Source organism: Cadophora gregata, assembly GCF_030347475.1.
Source record: "Cadophora gregata isolate MNR1 chromosome Unknown scaffold_2, whole genome shotgun sequence".
NCBI lineage: Eukaryota > Fungi > Ascomycota > Leotiomycetes > Helotiales > Ploettnerulaceae > Cadophora > Cadophora gregata.
The window spans coordinates 2,824,042-2,839,370 of NW_026695925.1; the positions used below are offsets into that span (position 1 = coordinate 2,824,042).

General features: G+C 46.9%; 7 protein-coding genes across 8 annotated transcripts; 4 read left to right on the forward strand and 3 right to left on the reverse strand.

Moving 5' to 3' along the window:
* Positions 1–43: 43 nt before the first annotated feature.
* On the forward strand, positions 44–1,547 carry SVP26 (erv26 super protein). Its single transcript, XM_058501757.1, has 3 exons — positions 44–294; positions 351–584; positions 668–1,547. Exons 1-3 carry the CDS (start codon positions 225–227, stop codon positions 1,015–1,017), a joined length of 654 nt encoding a protein of 217 aa, XP_058363078.1. The 5' UTR covers positions 44–224; the 3' UTR covers positions 1,018–1,547.
* On the reverse strand, positions 1,358–1,998 carry ONS95_008211 (uncharacterized protein; the record flags this gene model as incomplete). The annotated part of the gene is made up of 3 exons (XM_058501758.1): positions 1,358–1,547; positions 1,705–1,817; positions 1,867–1,998. 3 exons carry the CDS (start codon positions 1,996–1,998, stop codon positions 1,358–1,360), a joined length of 435 nt encoding a protein of 144 aa, XP_058363079.1.
* A 103-nt stretch (positions 1,999–2,101) lies between these two features.
* Positions 2,102–4,054, forward strand: PXR1 (telomerase inhibitor). Of its 2 annotated transcripts, XM_058501759.1 has the most exons (3): positions 2,102–2,306; positions 2,359–3,421; positions 3,485–4,054. In XM_058501759.1, the coding sequence occupies exons 1-3, from the start codon at positions 2,284–2,286 to the stop codon at positions 3,506–3,508; spliced, it is 1,110 nt and encodes a 369-aa protein (XP_058363080.1). In that variant the 5' UTR covers positions 2,102–2,283; the 3' UTR covers positions 3,509–4,054. The 2 variants fall into 2 exon arrangements, with proteins under 2 accessions (XP_058363080.1, XP_058363081.1); XM_058501760.1 differs by having other exon boundaries at positions 2,234–3,421.
* Positions 4,055–5,366: 1,312 nt separating this feature from the next.
* ONS95_008213 (uncharacterized protein) lies at positions 5,367–5,748 on the reverse strand (the record flags this gene model as incomplete). The annotated part of the gene is made up of 2 exons (XM_058501761.1): positions 5,367–5,631; positions 5,717–5,748. The coding sequence occupies 2 exons, from the start codon at positions 5,746–5,748 to the stop codon at positions 5,367–5,369; spliced, it is 297 nt and encodes a 98-aa protein (XP_058363082.1).
* Positions 5,749–6,613: 865 nt separating this feature from the next.
* On the forward strand, positions 6,614–7,297 carry ONS95_008214 (uncharacterized protein; the record flags this gene model as incomplete). Its single annotated transcript, XM_058501762.1, has 2 exons — positions 6,614–6,726; positions 6,778–7,297. 2 exons carry the CDS (start codon positions 6,614–6,616, stop codon positions 7,295–7,297), a joined length of 633 nt encoding a protein of 210 aa, XP_058363083.1.
* Positions 7,298–8,874: 1,577 nt separating this feature from the next.
* On the reverse strand, positions 8,875–11,254 carry ONS95_008215 (uncharacterized protein; the record flags this gene model as incomplete). Its single annotated transcript, XM_058501763.1, has 4 exons — positions 8,875–9,336; positions 9,449–9,962; positions 10,026–10,067; positions 10,131–11,254. 4 exons carry the CDS (start codon positions 11,252–11,254, stop codon positions 8,875–8,877), a joined length of 2,142 nt encoding a protein of 713 aa, XP_058363084.1.
* Positions 11,255–12,923: 1,669 nt separating this feature from the next.
* Positions 12,924–14,464, forward strand: ONS95_008216 (uncharacterized protein). The gene has a single exon (XM_058501764.1). The coding sequence runs from the start codon at positions 13,339–13,341 to the stop codon at positions 14,320–14,322; it is 984 nt and encodes a 327-aa protein (XP_058363085.1). The 5' UTR covers positions 12,924–13,338; the 3' UTR covers positions 14,323–14,464.
* The last annotated feature ends 865 nt before the right edge of the window (positions 14,465–15,329 follow it).

The window sequence follows — 15,329 nt, forward strand, 5'->3', positions numbered from 1 at the left end:
CCATGTCGTCACAAAATATTTATCGCTGAACATTTTTTGGTGGGGGGATGTTTTAGCGCGGCCGAAAACCTGGGGATGATGAGATGAGAACACGATTCCCATGCCAGCCACGCGACGCCTTTTTGCCCCTGAGTGCGAATCCAAACTCCCTTCGCGACAACGATCAGTATTTCAGCCCTCCAAGCATGAAACTCTCGTAACCAAGTTCGGACGATTGTCTTATCATGTGGATTCTACCACTTGTCGGATATTTAGGCCTTGGCCTCGGCTTTGGATTTTTGACCCTAGCAATCGGTGTGTTGCATTGATTCAAAAGCCCACCATATGCCAGTACTGATACTTGGGAATAGCTTCGGGACTCTATTACCTCTCAGAACTGGTTGAAGAGCATACAGTCGTCGCGAAGAGGCTGCTGACGCGATTGATATACGGAATTATCGGCATCCAGACCCTCCTTACGTTGATCGATGGCTTCCCTTTCATGCTCTCCCTGTTGAGCATATTCTCGCATGTCGTGTATCTGGGGAACATGCGTCGATTCCCTATCGTGAAGCTCTCTGATCCTCTGTTCATACTCTCTTGTGGTATGTGCGATATTATATTTGCGCTGTGCGACAATGTCAGAGAGAAGTCGGAAGTACGTTTGCTAATGTGATCCTGCTGTCAGTGCTGGTACTACTTAACCACTATGTCTGGTTCAACCACTTCTCCTTCTCCTCCCTCGTCTCTACGCCAGCTTCACGCTACGATCCCTCGAACCTCCCTACCTTCACCGAGATCGCATCGTACTTCGGTCTCTGCGTATGGCTCGTACCATTCTCTCTCTTCGTTTCCCTGTCCGCAAGCGATAATGTGCTGCCGACGATGGGTAGTGAAGCGCCTGGCATGCCGGGTGCATCAGGGGACGGGAAGAATAGACGACAGGGGATGTTTAAGGTGGTGGTTGATGTCGTAAGAGACTGGTTAGGGGAGTTGGGACGTGTAGCGGGATGGAATAGACCGGATAGAGGGTTTTGATGTAGGAATTATTATGGGAGTAGGAACATTGTTTGGCGTTGGTGGATCTCTGGCATCCTTACCCGGACGAGAATGGCTCATGTGAATTACATAGGTATCTTTGGGCAGAGAATTATGATCATGATGTATTTTATGTGCTAATGAATCTGCAAATTAACTCCAAGGGTATCTTCCAGCAAATCCTCATTAACGCCCTGTAGGTAAGTGGTACATGAGTGTATGTATAGCAATAATTTGTAGCAATGTCTAATTCATTCAGGTGCCCACGATCAGCTTTCAGAGTTAGAAATTGCACAGAGATGAGTTGGGGGTCGGTCCTGTTCACTTACCGGTCATCACTTCAGTCACGTTGAGAGGAATTGGCCTCCATATCCTCGAGGCGGCCATCGAACATGGCAACGAGTTCACCAGAAAGGTGGACGGTGTTGGTCTCGATGGATATCATACTGGCGATGATGAGACTCTCGATGTTTTGGCGTTTCTTGTCCAAGGCATCAAGTCTTGCCCACGCAGCTTGGTGGGACTTGGAGCTGGGAATTTGTTAGTTATGCACTACAACCTTGACCCATGGATGACATTGGAATGCCAGTCCCGTAATGCTCAGAAGTGGAAAACGAGGTCGTGTTGAAAGTAACGAGACCTGTGCTTCCGGGTAAGACCAGGTCAGATCAAGTCACCTATGCTTACACTCTACTCTTCCTAGTAGCGAACAAAGTATCGATTTTGCTTTTAACATCCTTGACGCGTTTCTCATGCTCTGCTTCAATTGCCTTTCGCTTCTTGTCTCGGCGTTCATTGTTCTATAGTATTTCTGAGTACTCGTTCTTAGCAGAAGGATCAGCCACAAACCTTGGAGACGATGTTCTTTGCAGCTATAATCATTGCCGTGGCATCTTCCTGTGAACTTTGCTGTACCTCCTCATCGTCTGAAGCTGACGCTTGAGCTTGAGCTTGGCCCTTATGGGATTGACGTGGTCCCATAGTGACGAATGACGATTATTCACTCCCTGGATGTACTGACTTGGCCGCCGTATTGAAAGAGTGAAAAGTCAATATCCACAAGTGACGTTAGTTGTGTCGAGTGAAGAGACTTGAAATGGCAGTCAAGTTCCTACCCGGAGGTTGTCCACTGACCAATCAAACGCTAGCGTCAGCTCGGCCATTTTTGACCCACCAAAATTTCATCCGGCCGACTTCACATTTTCACGATAAGGATCAAGAAAGATCCCACCATCATCTTTCTAATCCTCCACCACAACCGCAAAGATGGGACTCGCAGGAGAAAAAAAGTATAATCCCACGCTCTGACTCCTCAAATAATCACTAACCAAAAATCTGTAGGCGCATGAAGCTTTCCCACGATCCCAATAACACGAAATGGACAAACGACACCTCCAGTTTCGGTCTCAAGATCATGACCTCCCAGGGCTGGCAACCGGGGCAATATCTCGGAGCCAAAGACGCCGCTCATGCTGAGTTTCATACCGCAGCCAATGCATCGCATATTCGAGTCGCGATCAAAGACGACAATCTTGGTCTGGGAGCGAAGATTGGGACTGGTGTCGGTCATGGAGAGTGTACTGGTCTGGATGCATTCAAGAACCTGCTCGGGAGACTGAATGGCAAAGATGAGGACGAAATTATTAAGGAACAGCAGTCGAGAGATGATCTGCGGAGGGCGATTTACTCGGAAAGGAAGTGGGGTACACAGCGATTTGTGTCAGGAGGGTTCTTAATTGGAGACAAGATTCAGATTTTGATTGACGCTGAGGCGGAGCGGATACGGAAGCTTGCATTGGGTGAGAATGAGGATTCTTCGAGTGATTCGAGCTCTGCCTCCGACTCCGAAGAGGAGGCTGCGCCTATTGAGAAAACAAAGAAATCAAAGAAGCGGAAACTGGAAGTTTTGGAGGAGGCAGAGCCCGAGGTCGTTGCGTTCAAAGTCAAGAAATCAAAGAAATCGAAGGCGCGGAAAAATCAGGACCCTGTTGAGGAAGAGAGTGCGCCTTCCGAGGACGAGAAAGCAACTAAGAAGTCCAAGAAATCGAAGAAAGACCGGAAGCCGAAGGGCGAGGTCGAGGACACCGAGGAGGAGAAGCGCAAGAAAGAGAAGAAGGAGAAGAAGGAAAGGAAGAGGCAAGAGAAAGCAGTAGAAGAGACAGATGAGACGGAGAAGGAAAAGAGGAGGAGGGAAAAGAAGGAGAAGCGGGAGAAGAAGAAAGCTGCAGAGGAAGATACGCCAGAGGTGTCAGAGTCTTCTTTACCGACGACGAAAGAGAGTACACCCCTTGCAACTCCTTCGAGTGGTCGGTCAACGCCGATGATGCAGGGGAGACACGCTGTTAGATCACGGTATATTGCGCAAAAGAGATTGGCAAGTATGGATGCGGCATCACTGAACCAGGTTTGTCATTCCCGAAGAGCCTCTTTTTTACTTCTTCTCGGAACCATTTCTAACATTCAGCAGATATTCATGATCAAGTCACAATAGATTACATAGAAATGACGAATAGGATATATTTTGACGAACACTACATAACTTTTGTCCTCACTCTCCTTTTGCAATCGTCACATTCAGTTTATATGCGCACATCTTTTACGAATTATTTCTTGTCGGTCCATTTTCCAGCTCTGAAGATATTGTCCAAATTATGCACTGCCAAAGCAAAAATATTGTCAAACGACTTAACTGGACTTGATTCCGCGAGTTGTTGTTCTCATGAATGATTACGGAAGCAAACCTCGTCTATTCCATAATACGACTTCCAATTACACCCAATAACCAACTATCAACTCTACAGCCCCACTCTCCCTCCCCATACTATCATCCTTTGGAGCAGTCTAAACACTCATCGCACTCTTCTCCCCATAAACCCTAACCATTCACTTCACATCTCTCTCCATATTCCCATTCTCAACCCTTTGAACCATCATTCCCTTCCCACCCTCAAGGCTCCAGCCATAAACCTAGGACTCCACGAGTGGAAAAGGTTGCGGAGTGTGGCGATGGATCTGGAATGATTGCTTGAGGAAGGGGGTGGAGTGAAAAGGGTTAGATACTGGGCGGAGGAAAAGCGATCTGGATTCGAAAGGTTAATTGTGAAGGGTTTGAGGGCTGTTGTTGTCGCCGAGTGGGTGTACTGGAGTGTAATTTGGAAGCTATTTAGCTGGGGATGGAGGAAATTCGGTCCTTATTCTGCTTCGAGACAGGTGTATGTGGGTGTTCTGCTGGGAGTATTAGCATTCTAAGCATCCAGTGGCAGACTCATGTGAAGATGAACAGGCGGAAGGGCGGGCTGGTGTTTCGCCATTTGTGAAGTCGAGGAATATTTGGATTATGTTACAGAGCAATATGTCCCATAGAGAAGAAAGAATATAGGTAGATCCGCGAACATGAGCTATTTTGAGCCCTATACTATGCTGAGGTTTGGAATCCTAGTAGGATTGAATTGGACCGTCTAAGCAGTCAGTGATTGAGAGCTTTGTCTCTTGAAATGGGCTGGGTAAATGTACAATCGAAAAGCTTCTCCTCGTGACGGTTGTCTCTTTGTGTTCGGTATATCACAACAGAATTAACAAGAAGAGAAAGATGAAGAAGCATAACTTTCCGGACCCACCGCAATATTGATTCTGCCCTACTTGGTAGGAAGAGCCATCTGATCCTCAGTGCTGCTAGAAAGTAGATATCCTCTAATCGTGCTCTGTCAGACTAGCTCTATCCCTGCAATGAACGTGCTTTTTTCTCTAGACAACTCCAAGAAGCCAACCCAAAGGAAGCAGTGGAGTCGAATTGCCAAGTACTTGGCCCAGGCGCAAACTTCAGAAGGCTGGAGCTCCTGAAAATTGCTGGCATAATTTGTGAAATCTAATTTGATGGAAACAACCTGCTGCATTCGTTCCCAACATAGAGATCGTTTTCGAGTTTGTCTGGGATCGCACTCAGCGAATCGACGCTGGTATTTCAGGTTTCGGAGATTCTCTGTTCTCTGGGACATGATAGGCAGCCATCTTGTCTTTAGGATCAAGCTTCAACCGCTCATGTTTGGTATAGATTGTCGTCAGCTTCGTAACGATGTCCAAAAGCATTTGCTTCGGCCAACAATCCGAAAAATCATTGTATCGTGGAGGGCTTTTGCAGCGGCTAACACAAAGGTCCACGAAGACTCGACGCAGAGGACTGTCCGCACTAGTATTCTCATATATGTATAAGAAGTGTCCTGAGGGAGTAACTCTTGTATGGTACCTGACTCGCATTATCTCATCAATCGCCGAGTTTTGGAGTCGTGGAATGAGTAGCTTTTCGCCGACTACCCAAAGCTGAATCAGAGCTTTAGTTTGGTATCGTCCGTCTACTCCAAAATCCTTGGGATTAAGATGTTTCCTGAGATCCTGGAGCTCATAGTGTCCAACGTCTGGGTGTAGAGCCAATGAACCAGTAGCCGGACAGTTTCTTCGTCCACATCTTGGATTTTGTACTCTTGAGTCTGTCCCTCGAGGAAATTTCCGTTGAAGGCGGCGTCGAAGACGGGCGAATAGTGACATGCGAAATATTTATGAACGACGAACTTGGTTGGACTGTCTCCAGCGAGCAATGTCACGAGCTGCTGAGGTTTTCTGAGAATGACAGATTAGGTAAATGTTTTCTCGAGCTCCTCAGTCTATGCGATGATGGGTGAAAATTGAAATTGCTAGACATTACCTGAGGCTTGGAGTTCCTGCTCTATTCTTCATGTTTGAGGTCGGTTTAATCGATGCCGCAGGTGAAGTTGTAGGAGGTGTCAAAAGATTCAGAGGAGCCGCGATGCTTGTCTGAGAATCCGCCATTGTCAGAAGCTACCCTAGATAGCGATCAATTGGTATTTCGAGTCTCTAGGTCGTGTAACTTACAAGAACAGTTCTGCGTAGAGCTTGACGTTCGTGAGCTGAGGCGATGTAATGATAATTTACGGTTTCTTTTGGTGCAGCAAGCCGACGAGGCTGCTTCCGTTACTATAGGTAAAATAGCTAAGAGGCCAAAAGACCAAACAAAGCAAACTTCGTAAGCGAACGATCCCTAGCCAATCTCACATGACGTGACATTCACCGGCAGTTCAGAGTATCTACCTATACCTGAGCAATACCAAGACAATATCAACTCGAAGGATTTTGGTATCTCAAAAATAGATTCCTGGATAAACACAAACCCGACATTTCGTTTGCCATGGCTTGCAAATCAGATTATTTTGGAAGTTTACTCGTTTCCTCAAGGCTTGGAGGTCTCAGCATCAAAGGCAGGTAGATGCGACTTCAAGTCTTGGCTCAGATTTCACTTTGCATAGCCATGGATTGTGAACTGCATACCTAGAAACAAGAAGCTTGTTCTGATCGTAACTAGCTTAATTCATGCAAGACTAGCCCTACGTTGGACAAGCAGGTCGTCCCTCCACCGATCGCAACTTCCTTCTACAACAACGTTTTCAAGCTCCTCTTCCACCGAGACCGAGGAGTCTGGCGTGACACATGAGATAGCTCGTGCCAAACAACTTAAACACAAGGGCAAGTCAAACCATCCTTCCCGTGAGTATCAAAGCTAATAGAAGTGTCGCAGTACCTCATCATGGCCGGGTCATCGATTGCACCAGGAGCTGCGAACTCTGCACGGCTCGGCTCTCCCGAAGCCTCAAAGAGACGTTCATCAGCACTCAGAACTAAGGGAAGAGCTACAATCTCGTGAGTAATTGAAGTGAAGTGGCGAAAAAAGATCTTGCTAATATTGTGCAGCAACCCAGCGTCGATGGTCACGCTTACAACCGGCAGCGGTCACTCTATCAAGAACTTTGTCGTCCACAAGAATTTCGCATGCCACTACTCGCCAGTCCTCAGAGCAGCCTTTGATAGCAACTTTATTGAAGGTCAAACTCAAGTTTATCATTTTCAGGACACTGAGGAAACAGTTGTCATTCTTCTAGTGAATTGGCTTTATTCTCAGAGTTTGGTTGTAAAATCTCTCAAATCACGAAAAAGCAATGACACCGACGACATGAAATTGTTTCGTCTTTGGGTCCTTGCTGACAGATTGCTCATACCCCGACTCCAAAACGCTGTCATGAGCAAGCTATACAAAATGGAAGAAATCTTCCTCGAGACTATCGACAAGAACAATTTGGGATACATCTACAATAATACTGCTAAAGGCGGTTCTCTTCGGCAGCTTGTGCTTCAACAATTTGTTTTGCTTGACGATCCCATCAGGGTATTCTCGAAGGGCACGGGTTTATTTCCCAAGGAAATGCTTATTTGAATTGGTTTGCTTGATGAGTTGCTGTTTGAACCCAGCTCTGTTGGATGAATGGACATCCGAAAGAGATATCAACCAATACATGGTCGTGGAAGAGTCTGAACCCAAATGATCGAACTGTCAGCGTGTTCTTTTTTGATAATGACACGAGTTTCTGCTAACTCATAGATCAGATCTTCTTCTCACACAACGGACATGATCACATGGTCTCGATAAGATTTAGGTGGATATGCTCTATTCGAATATGATGGCAAAGAAAATATGAGCTTAAATTTTTGTTGCAAACGATGCGAGGGATTTGCTGTTCGTGTACTTTCGCTGTAGGAGACTAGGACCAACCTTAGCTATGAAAAACTGTCTTGCATGGCCTAGAGCTCCGTCGTCTATTGCAAGGGCTCGTCCCAGATTGCAAAGATATCAACAAATCAAAATTGTCTCTTGTCAAAATTTCTCAAATTTCAAGTAGTTGGACAAGTACTTCCCCCAAAATCTTTTCCATTCTTATTCAGCATCCCGCCGACGTAGATCCATCCGGAGATCTGGAAAGCATAAATCCACCATCGTACTGTCGCATAGAGCTAGTTTTGTCTCCCAGCTCCACGACCTGAGTCGTGGGAGTCGGGACTCGTGGATGGAGGCAGCACTCGCTTGTTGTAAGCTGGTGGTTTGCGTGGCGAGTAGGGGAGGAAAGCAGCGGACTAGATGTGGTCTTTGATCGGCTGTGGTCATGCAATTATATAGAGAGAATGATTTTCTGTGAGAGGTGTGAGAGTTATGGGGCTTGATGTGTTAGACCGCTGTTCAAGGGAAGCTCTGAGCGATCTGGGATCAGATCTCGCCCCTATCTTTTAGCGATTGAATATCTGAAGCTTGTTGACTTCCTGCCACTGGATCGCTATGGTGTGCGATGTTTGACATCCAGGGCTGACTTTCAAGAAACAAGAAATCAACATTTATGTGTTCCAGTTTTTGCATCGGATCAACTGTGACCATAGATTAAAAAAGAGAACTTGGCTTGATAAGAATTGTTACGAATGAAGGGGAAATCAACCAAGAGGGCGAGAAGAGTGAAAGTATCACGATCCAAGCGTCTCCTACCTACCTTGTGAAAATAAGGTCTTACATTGGAAAGTAGGGGGTTGGATTTCTGCATCTTAATTTGATATCACCAAGAAGAAAAGTCTATCCTAGACATTTTGCTTCGTATCGGCTCGTCTAACTTCATCTCGTGCCAGGTCATGCCATGTTATGCCATTCCAATCATATGCTGTACTGTCCATCGAAAATTCGCAAGGAGTTATTATGCAGGTTCTTGGGCGCTATTTCGTCTCGCTCAAAGTCAATGTCCATGTCAGGACAGGGAAATAAAGAAAGAAGCGAGAAAAGAAACTATTGTACACATCAATCCAACAGTTACACATTCATCTGCACTCACTTGCGGACCGGAAGCAGATAGCCCCAATAATCTCTTTGAGTATGTAGAATCGGAGTCCAAGCCCCAGACCATTTCCAAAGCAACAAATCAGACGGGATCCATCATCCAGATCGATGCTATCGCATCCTCGATCATGCTTCACCTCCTAAAAAGGCCAAGTGACCGTTTTCTCCTGAACCATGAAATCCTCCAAGTTCAAATCAACCTTCATATCGTTACGACCTTTCAGGCTCTTCCACATCTGCGTCAACATCATGACCCACTCCTGGAGGAACTCATGCGGATAGTAGGGTTTTGCTCGAGGCTCCATGATAACTGACTCGCTCAAACGATTAGCATATTGCCAAATGAGGTAATTGCGCATGATTGATCCTTCTTTGGTACGGTTGTAGGTGTGATTGAGTGCTGTGAGGCTCATCTCCGCGTTGACATTTCGGACACGATCGAGTTCGTTGAGAGCGAGGTTTTGGAGTTTGGGGATTTGAAGGTCGGTGGCGCAGATCCAGAGGTCGACTAGAAGGGTTTGCTCGTCGGGAATGGCTTGTTGTGGGAACATTGGTCGTCGAGCGAATAGAGGGAGGGGGTAGATAGCTTGCTTGTAGAACCACTGGAAGGGAATTAGCATGGGGTATTGCAGAGTTGAGCTTCTGACATCGAATGTGTTCAAAGAACTGTTTAAGTAACGGTAGAAGCTCCCTATGGATTTGAGTGTAGCTTACGTTGCTTAGAGCATAGCCAGTCGCTGAGAAGCTGACCTGGATTGGATAGGGGTTGGTGGGGAGCTGGCCACTATTGTCGCTGTAGTACCATGCCAGCTTTTCCGAGTGGTAGAAGGCAAGATCCCAATCGATTGGGAAAGTAATCAAAGTCTGGATCTCCTGGGTAGCTTGATCATTGGCGTTGTTTTGATTGGCTCTCGTAGCCTCATCGATCTTGAGATAAATGGTCTTGGCTTGGTCCCAACTGTGCGAGATTCGACCAGCAGCATGTCGGATATCTTCGCTGTCTTGTGGTGGTGGGTAGGTGGTGCGCGAGCCAGTTGGATTAGCAGAGCCGTGAGCTGCCCATGCCTTGTTGGCGGCCTCGGTGATGGTTCGATATTCCATTGGGGACGGTAGCCGTCTGGTTGACGTTGGAGTATCGAAAGCGTGATTTGCTAATGGTGCACATTGCTGTGTAGGAGACACAGTAACTGTATTTGAGTTGGTGGTAGCAGGAGGACAGTTGCTTGCACTAAAAGATTGTCAGAAAGCTCAGAATTCAAGCACAGAAGTGAATTTTCGATGCTTGACATACCTCAAATGCTTTGGAGGTGTAAGGTCAGGAATACCAAGTGGCCTGAACATGGTGAGCACAGTGAGCAGGTTAAAATTGGGCATCATGGATTTGGAATAAACTTACCCCCAGCCCTGTTGGAAGAAAGACTTCTGTGGAGTACGAACACCTGCTTGGATATCACTAAAACCTAAAACCAGTTTTCCATAAGTAGGCTGAATGTTCGAATACAAGGATTGTGAGGCACCACCGCTGACTGTCGACGCAGGCGAATTGAAATGGACAGACTCGTTTACTGTTTTATGAGGAGTGGCTGTAGGCGTAACATCAAGGGTGGGAGTGAGAGACTCGGGGTAAGAAGGGTAAGGACCATAAGGGTATGGTTGATTCTCATCAGACTTAGTGGCAGTGGCGGTTTGTCCCCGTTGATCCTTCTGTGGGAGATCAGAAGTTTCGCGGAGAGTAGAGGAGCCACTGAATGTTGGTTGTTGCGGGAAATCAGCCGTAGGGGAACCTGAAGTAGGAAGAAGAGTACAGCGTTGAGACTCTCCACTTACAGCAGGCGCAGGAAGAAAAGATGTCTGTTGTGCTTGTGGGTATGTCAAATGAGTGGAAGAAGTCTCGGATACTATCGGTTGGCTCTGCTTATCTTGTTGATCTTGTCCAGTGGTAGGTGAGGAGGAATTGATGAAGGGCTGGTAGGATTGAGGGACCGGTAGATTATAATACTGCTGAGCCTGTTGATATGGAAACCGAGGAGAGGAAACCGAATCTACCGTAACAGCGAGTTGTTGTCGTTGATTTCCGCTAGGTATGGTTGCGGCATAAAGAGCTTGAGAGTCTGCACTCGGCGTAGAGGTGGGAACCTTGGGAGGCTGTTGGATGACTCGAGGGCGACCGCGACCACGCTTCGTAGGAGGAAGTTCTTCTGCGCTGTTGAGCTGCAGGGAGTGTGTTGGAAATACATGTGCATCCGACTTATGTACCTTTTGTGCTTCGAGATTGATAGCTTCCATCAGCTGCTGCTGAGCACGTTCCCTGGCCTTGTTGTTTATATCCGTTCGCTTTCGCTTTAGCGTTTCTTTCTCAGCAGCTTGAGCACTGTGGATACTGGCACGTCGATCTGTGTCTGTAGGAGTTGTTTCGTTGTTGGGAGCTGTGCTTGGAATTCCAGAGGAGGCGGACTGGCCGTAATCTACCAAGCGCGACGGATAGGACGCCGCATTGTTTGGTTGATTGGTGAAAGCCATGATGCTCGAGAGCAGTAAGACAAGCAGTATCTCGAGGGAGACAAGTGTTGAACTTCGAAGATCTGGGTGCTTCAAGGAGTGAAGGATATTTCAGACTTGAACTCGTCTTTAGAAGCGCAATGTTCTGATGGATAAAGAACGAACACGCAGCTTCTGAAAAGAACACACGAGTAATGTCTTTGCATGTCTGCGAGGGCGAAAATGAAAGACTCTGAATGTTGGTCGTAGTGGTAGAAAAACGCATCTAAAGCAAGATGTGTTGTCAATGGAGGAGACAGGAGCCTTTCGAAAGAACTTTTGTTGCCACGAGGTCAGCAGGAATTTAATATTCTCGCTTCGCGACATCAATCTGCTACATCACCTTCTGACACCGAATTCACGGGCTCAGCCTTCCCGGGCACCTTGTGAATATGTATGTTCTCCAAGGTCTTTATTGATAGTTTATGCGCAGCCCATAAGTTAACTTTTCTAAATAAGATATCATTTGGAATGTCACACTACACTTTCCAATCCGTTGGACAGGCGTGGTGACGGATCTGGGGAGCCTAATAGCAACGACTTCACACATCTCACTACGTCATTACAGAAATTATACGACACGTCCATCAAATGGGTTGATTCACTTCGATCGCTTGAGTAGGATGTGGTGTTACAGTGTTTTCAACCAATTTTAGCTTCACCGCCAAACCGAGCGTCGCTTAACGGCTTCACAAATAAACAAGCAAAGCGAAGCGATTCAATCAAAAGAGTTCTCCTCATCAACGTTTACAATAACGGACTACTCCCTTTGGAGACAAGATTGTTTCCTTGTAAGGGACTTGCCATTACTCAACGACTCTGAACTAGAAAAATATAACAAAGTAGCAAAACTTACTGACTAATCTCGATGAGGCGGACGAATCCGACCGAGAAGCAACTAGTCTGTTAGAAACCATGAGCTTGTCATGATTTTGAAGAAATATCACCGTGACGTAGAACGTGGATGCTTTACATGGAGTGCAGATCTGCTTATTTGCTTAAATATAGTGGGTAAAGACTTCCAACATCCAACTCCTTGAAGGTGAATGAAACAGGGGAACGGATGTACTTGCGACTGGGACGGGGAATAGAACTTGAATTACTCACTTCGTGCCGCAAAAACTGAATCTTAGACTCAGATTTTCACTAGTTATCTATCAATCATCTTCATTGTCCTCGTATATATTCATCGCATGGTAGTATGCCAATGCGAAGTCCTATTCATCTCACCAAATGTTGTAGATAGCAGGGTAATGAGTCCTAGTAGAAATGCCGTATGAGTTTGTCCCACACGTTCTTGAATTTCCCATTTCTGCGACATCGACCGAGCATCGATGAATGACACGATGATGACCGACACGATGAACGGCACCGTCGTCAGCGAGCTTCCAATTCCAGTCTCGCACGTGCATTTCAGACTGTTGGAACCAGACATCTTGCGATTATTCAAGAATTATTTGAAATAGTGTTTTTTCATTGAGCCTTCTGCACAGTAATTATTGTATCTGATCCATGATGGTGGAGGCAATGGTTCCCTAAGTCTCTATTAGGAGGTCTATGTTCGAAGTCTGGGATATGCTGCCAAGAACGCTTCAGAGGCTGAGCTCGTGGGAAAAGAATAGTTGAGTCATTTCAAGCCGCTCCGAGGAAGGGCATTTACTAGATGAGGCTGAGACTGAAGGATATCACCGTTGCTTTACTTTAAGTAGCATCATTGCAACTACCAATGAAACGGACAAACTGCGCCATTACAACCGAGTAAACATTGAAGAAAGTTAAGCGATGAGCTACTAAGAAAATGGAATTGGGAATTAGCTTCGGCATAAACCCCGCACTAAGAATTGCCCAGCAAATCTTCACCCCACCTTCCCTCGCCCCACTACAATCACGACAGGTCTCCTGATTATCTAACCTGGAAGCTCATAACTTGACTTTGATAAACGAATCCCCCGTTACTCATTCCTAGCCACCGCGGATTTCTAAGTTTCTAAATCTCGTTCTTCGAACACAAATTCACAACAGCTATATTTCTTCTTTAAAGAAGAAGGAAGAAGGAACTTCCAAAAATGTCACCACCGCCCGTCTACCTCCTTGACGGCGGTTTAGGTACAACCCTCGCAGACCAACACGCCTGCACCTTCGACGACAGTACTCCCCTCTGGTCATCTCACCTCCTAATCACCGATCCAGCTACTCTTCTCGCAGCTCAAACCGCATTTGTTAACGCTGGCGCGGATATCTTGCTGAGTGCAAGTTATCAGGTGAGTTTTGAAGGGTTTGCATTGACCAAGACGAAGGTTGGTGATGGCATTGGGGAAGAGAGGGCGGGGCAGTTGATGAGGAGTGCGGTGGGGATTGCGAGGAAGGCTTTCATAAATGGAGGAAGGGAAGGGACGGAGAGAGGCAAGGTGGCATTGAGTCTTGGCGCGTACGGAGCAACTATGATTCCTTCCCAGGAGTACAGCGGGAAGTACGATGAAGCGCGGTTATCCGTCTCCGGGCTGAAAGAGTGGCATCTGAAGCGCCTGGGGGCATTTACACCTACCTCTGGTCTCGGAGCAGGAGTGGCGAGGAGCAACAGTCTTGACGAGGAAGAGCGATGCAGGTGCTGGAAGGATGTGGATCTTATTGCTTTTGAGACTTTGCCGTTGCTAGAGGAGATCACGGCTGTTAGGCAGGTTATGCATGAGCTCCAGGCTGGGGCAGTAGACCAGAGGGACTTTTGGATTAGTTGTGTTTTTCCGGGGGAGGGAACGGGGCTGCCGGACGGGAGTAGTGTAGAGGATGTGGTGAGGGCGATGTTGGAGAGGAGAGAAGGAGAGAGTATGCCGATGGGAGTTGGTATCAATTGTACGAAGGTTGGCAAATTGAATGACTTGGTGTTGGAGTTTGAAAGGGTTGTTGGACAGGTGGTGCAAAGAGGCGAGGCTGACTGGCCAGCACTGGTGGTTTATCCTGACGGGACTGATGGGGAGGTTTATGATACTGTGACGAAGGAATGGGTCAAGAGTGCCCCTGGGGGTAAAAGTGAAGTAAGTTTGCTCTCGTAACTACGGGCTCGGGGACATTCTAAGGAAATTGACTTTCATAGACATCGTGGGACGATACTGTGTTCAGAATAGTGGACCAAGCTAGGAAACGAGGATGCTGGCAAAGTATACTCGTGGGTGGGTGCTGCAAGACCACGCCGGATGACATATCGAAGTTACGAAGAAGGATTGATGAGACCTTATAAAGTCAATTTGAGTTTTAAGACCAACGGGAGGGCAGAACAAGCGCCATACAAGCGCCGGTCTCTCCAGGTGTGTCTGATGACCACTTTCCCGTTTGCTTGACACGAAGTTTCGGGAAGACCAGAGGTGCGGATAACGAGGCTAGAACAGAAGAGGGGATCCGAGTTCTGATATTCTGGTGTGGAAACTTTGCCCGTACGCCTTTGGAAAGACCTCTTGGCTTGAAGAAGCTCCGCCAGGAAAGACCTGTGAAGATGCAACGACTCTGGAAAGTTTGATTTGGAGAAAATTCCACCAGAACGAAGAGGCCGGACCCTGCGTTTAGTGACACATGTTGCGAAACCAACAATGTGCTTTGACTTACTTTCTCGGAAATATTCAAGCTCAGAGCCTCATTGAACGTGTACTTTGGCCATGAGCTCTGCGAGCCAGAAACACTTCTTCATCGTATGTTAAGCCACTGGCCACGTGATCGTCTCCGTGTCACCATGCAACCCCGCGCGACTATCCCACTTGGCACTTTCCCTCCAAGGCCTGCCCAGACGGTAGAGCTCTCCCCATGAATCAGGACATGGCACCAGTTCTCAAATTAACTTCTTACGATGTGACGATGTGGCATGGCCTCATCGAGAAATGATTGCATCGCTTCCGTCTCGTCTCGCACAGAAGTTCCAGGGGTCTGTTTCTGAAAAAGCGTATCATTGCCGAATTCCGGTGGTGATCGACGAAGGGACTTCTTGATCGACTATGTCTCATGATTGCAGCCAATATGATGGCGGACACAAGCGAGATATATGCAAAAGAGCAACGGTTCCTTACTTTTG

Coding starts and splice junctions, on each gene's coding strand:
- PXR1 (XM_058501759.1), top strand. CDS start 2,284: ATGGGACTCGCAGGAGAAAAAAA. Junction 2,307..2,358: donor GGACTCGCAGGAGAAAAAAA/GTATAATCCCAC, acceptor AAAAATCTGTAG/GCGCATGAAGCTTTCCCACG. Junction 3,422..3,484: donor ATGCGGCATCACTGAACCAG/GTTTGTCATTCC, acceptor AACATTCAGCAG/ATATTCATGATCAAGTCACA.
- ONS95_008216 (XM_058501764.1), top strand. CDS start 13,339: ATGTCACCACCGCCCGTCTACCTCCTTGACGGCGGTTTAGGTACAACC.
- SVP26 (XM_058501757.1), top strand. CDS start 225: ATGTGGATTCTACCACTTGTCGGATATTTAGGCCTTGGCCTCGGCTTT. Junction 295..350: donor ATTTTTGACCCTAGCAATCG/GTGTGTTGCATT, acceptor ACTTGGGAATAG/CTTCGGGACTCTATTACCTC. Junction 585..667: donor TCTGTTCATACTCTCTTGTG/GTATGTGCGATA, acceptor TCCTGCTGTCAG/TGCTGGTACTACTTAACCAC.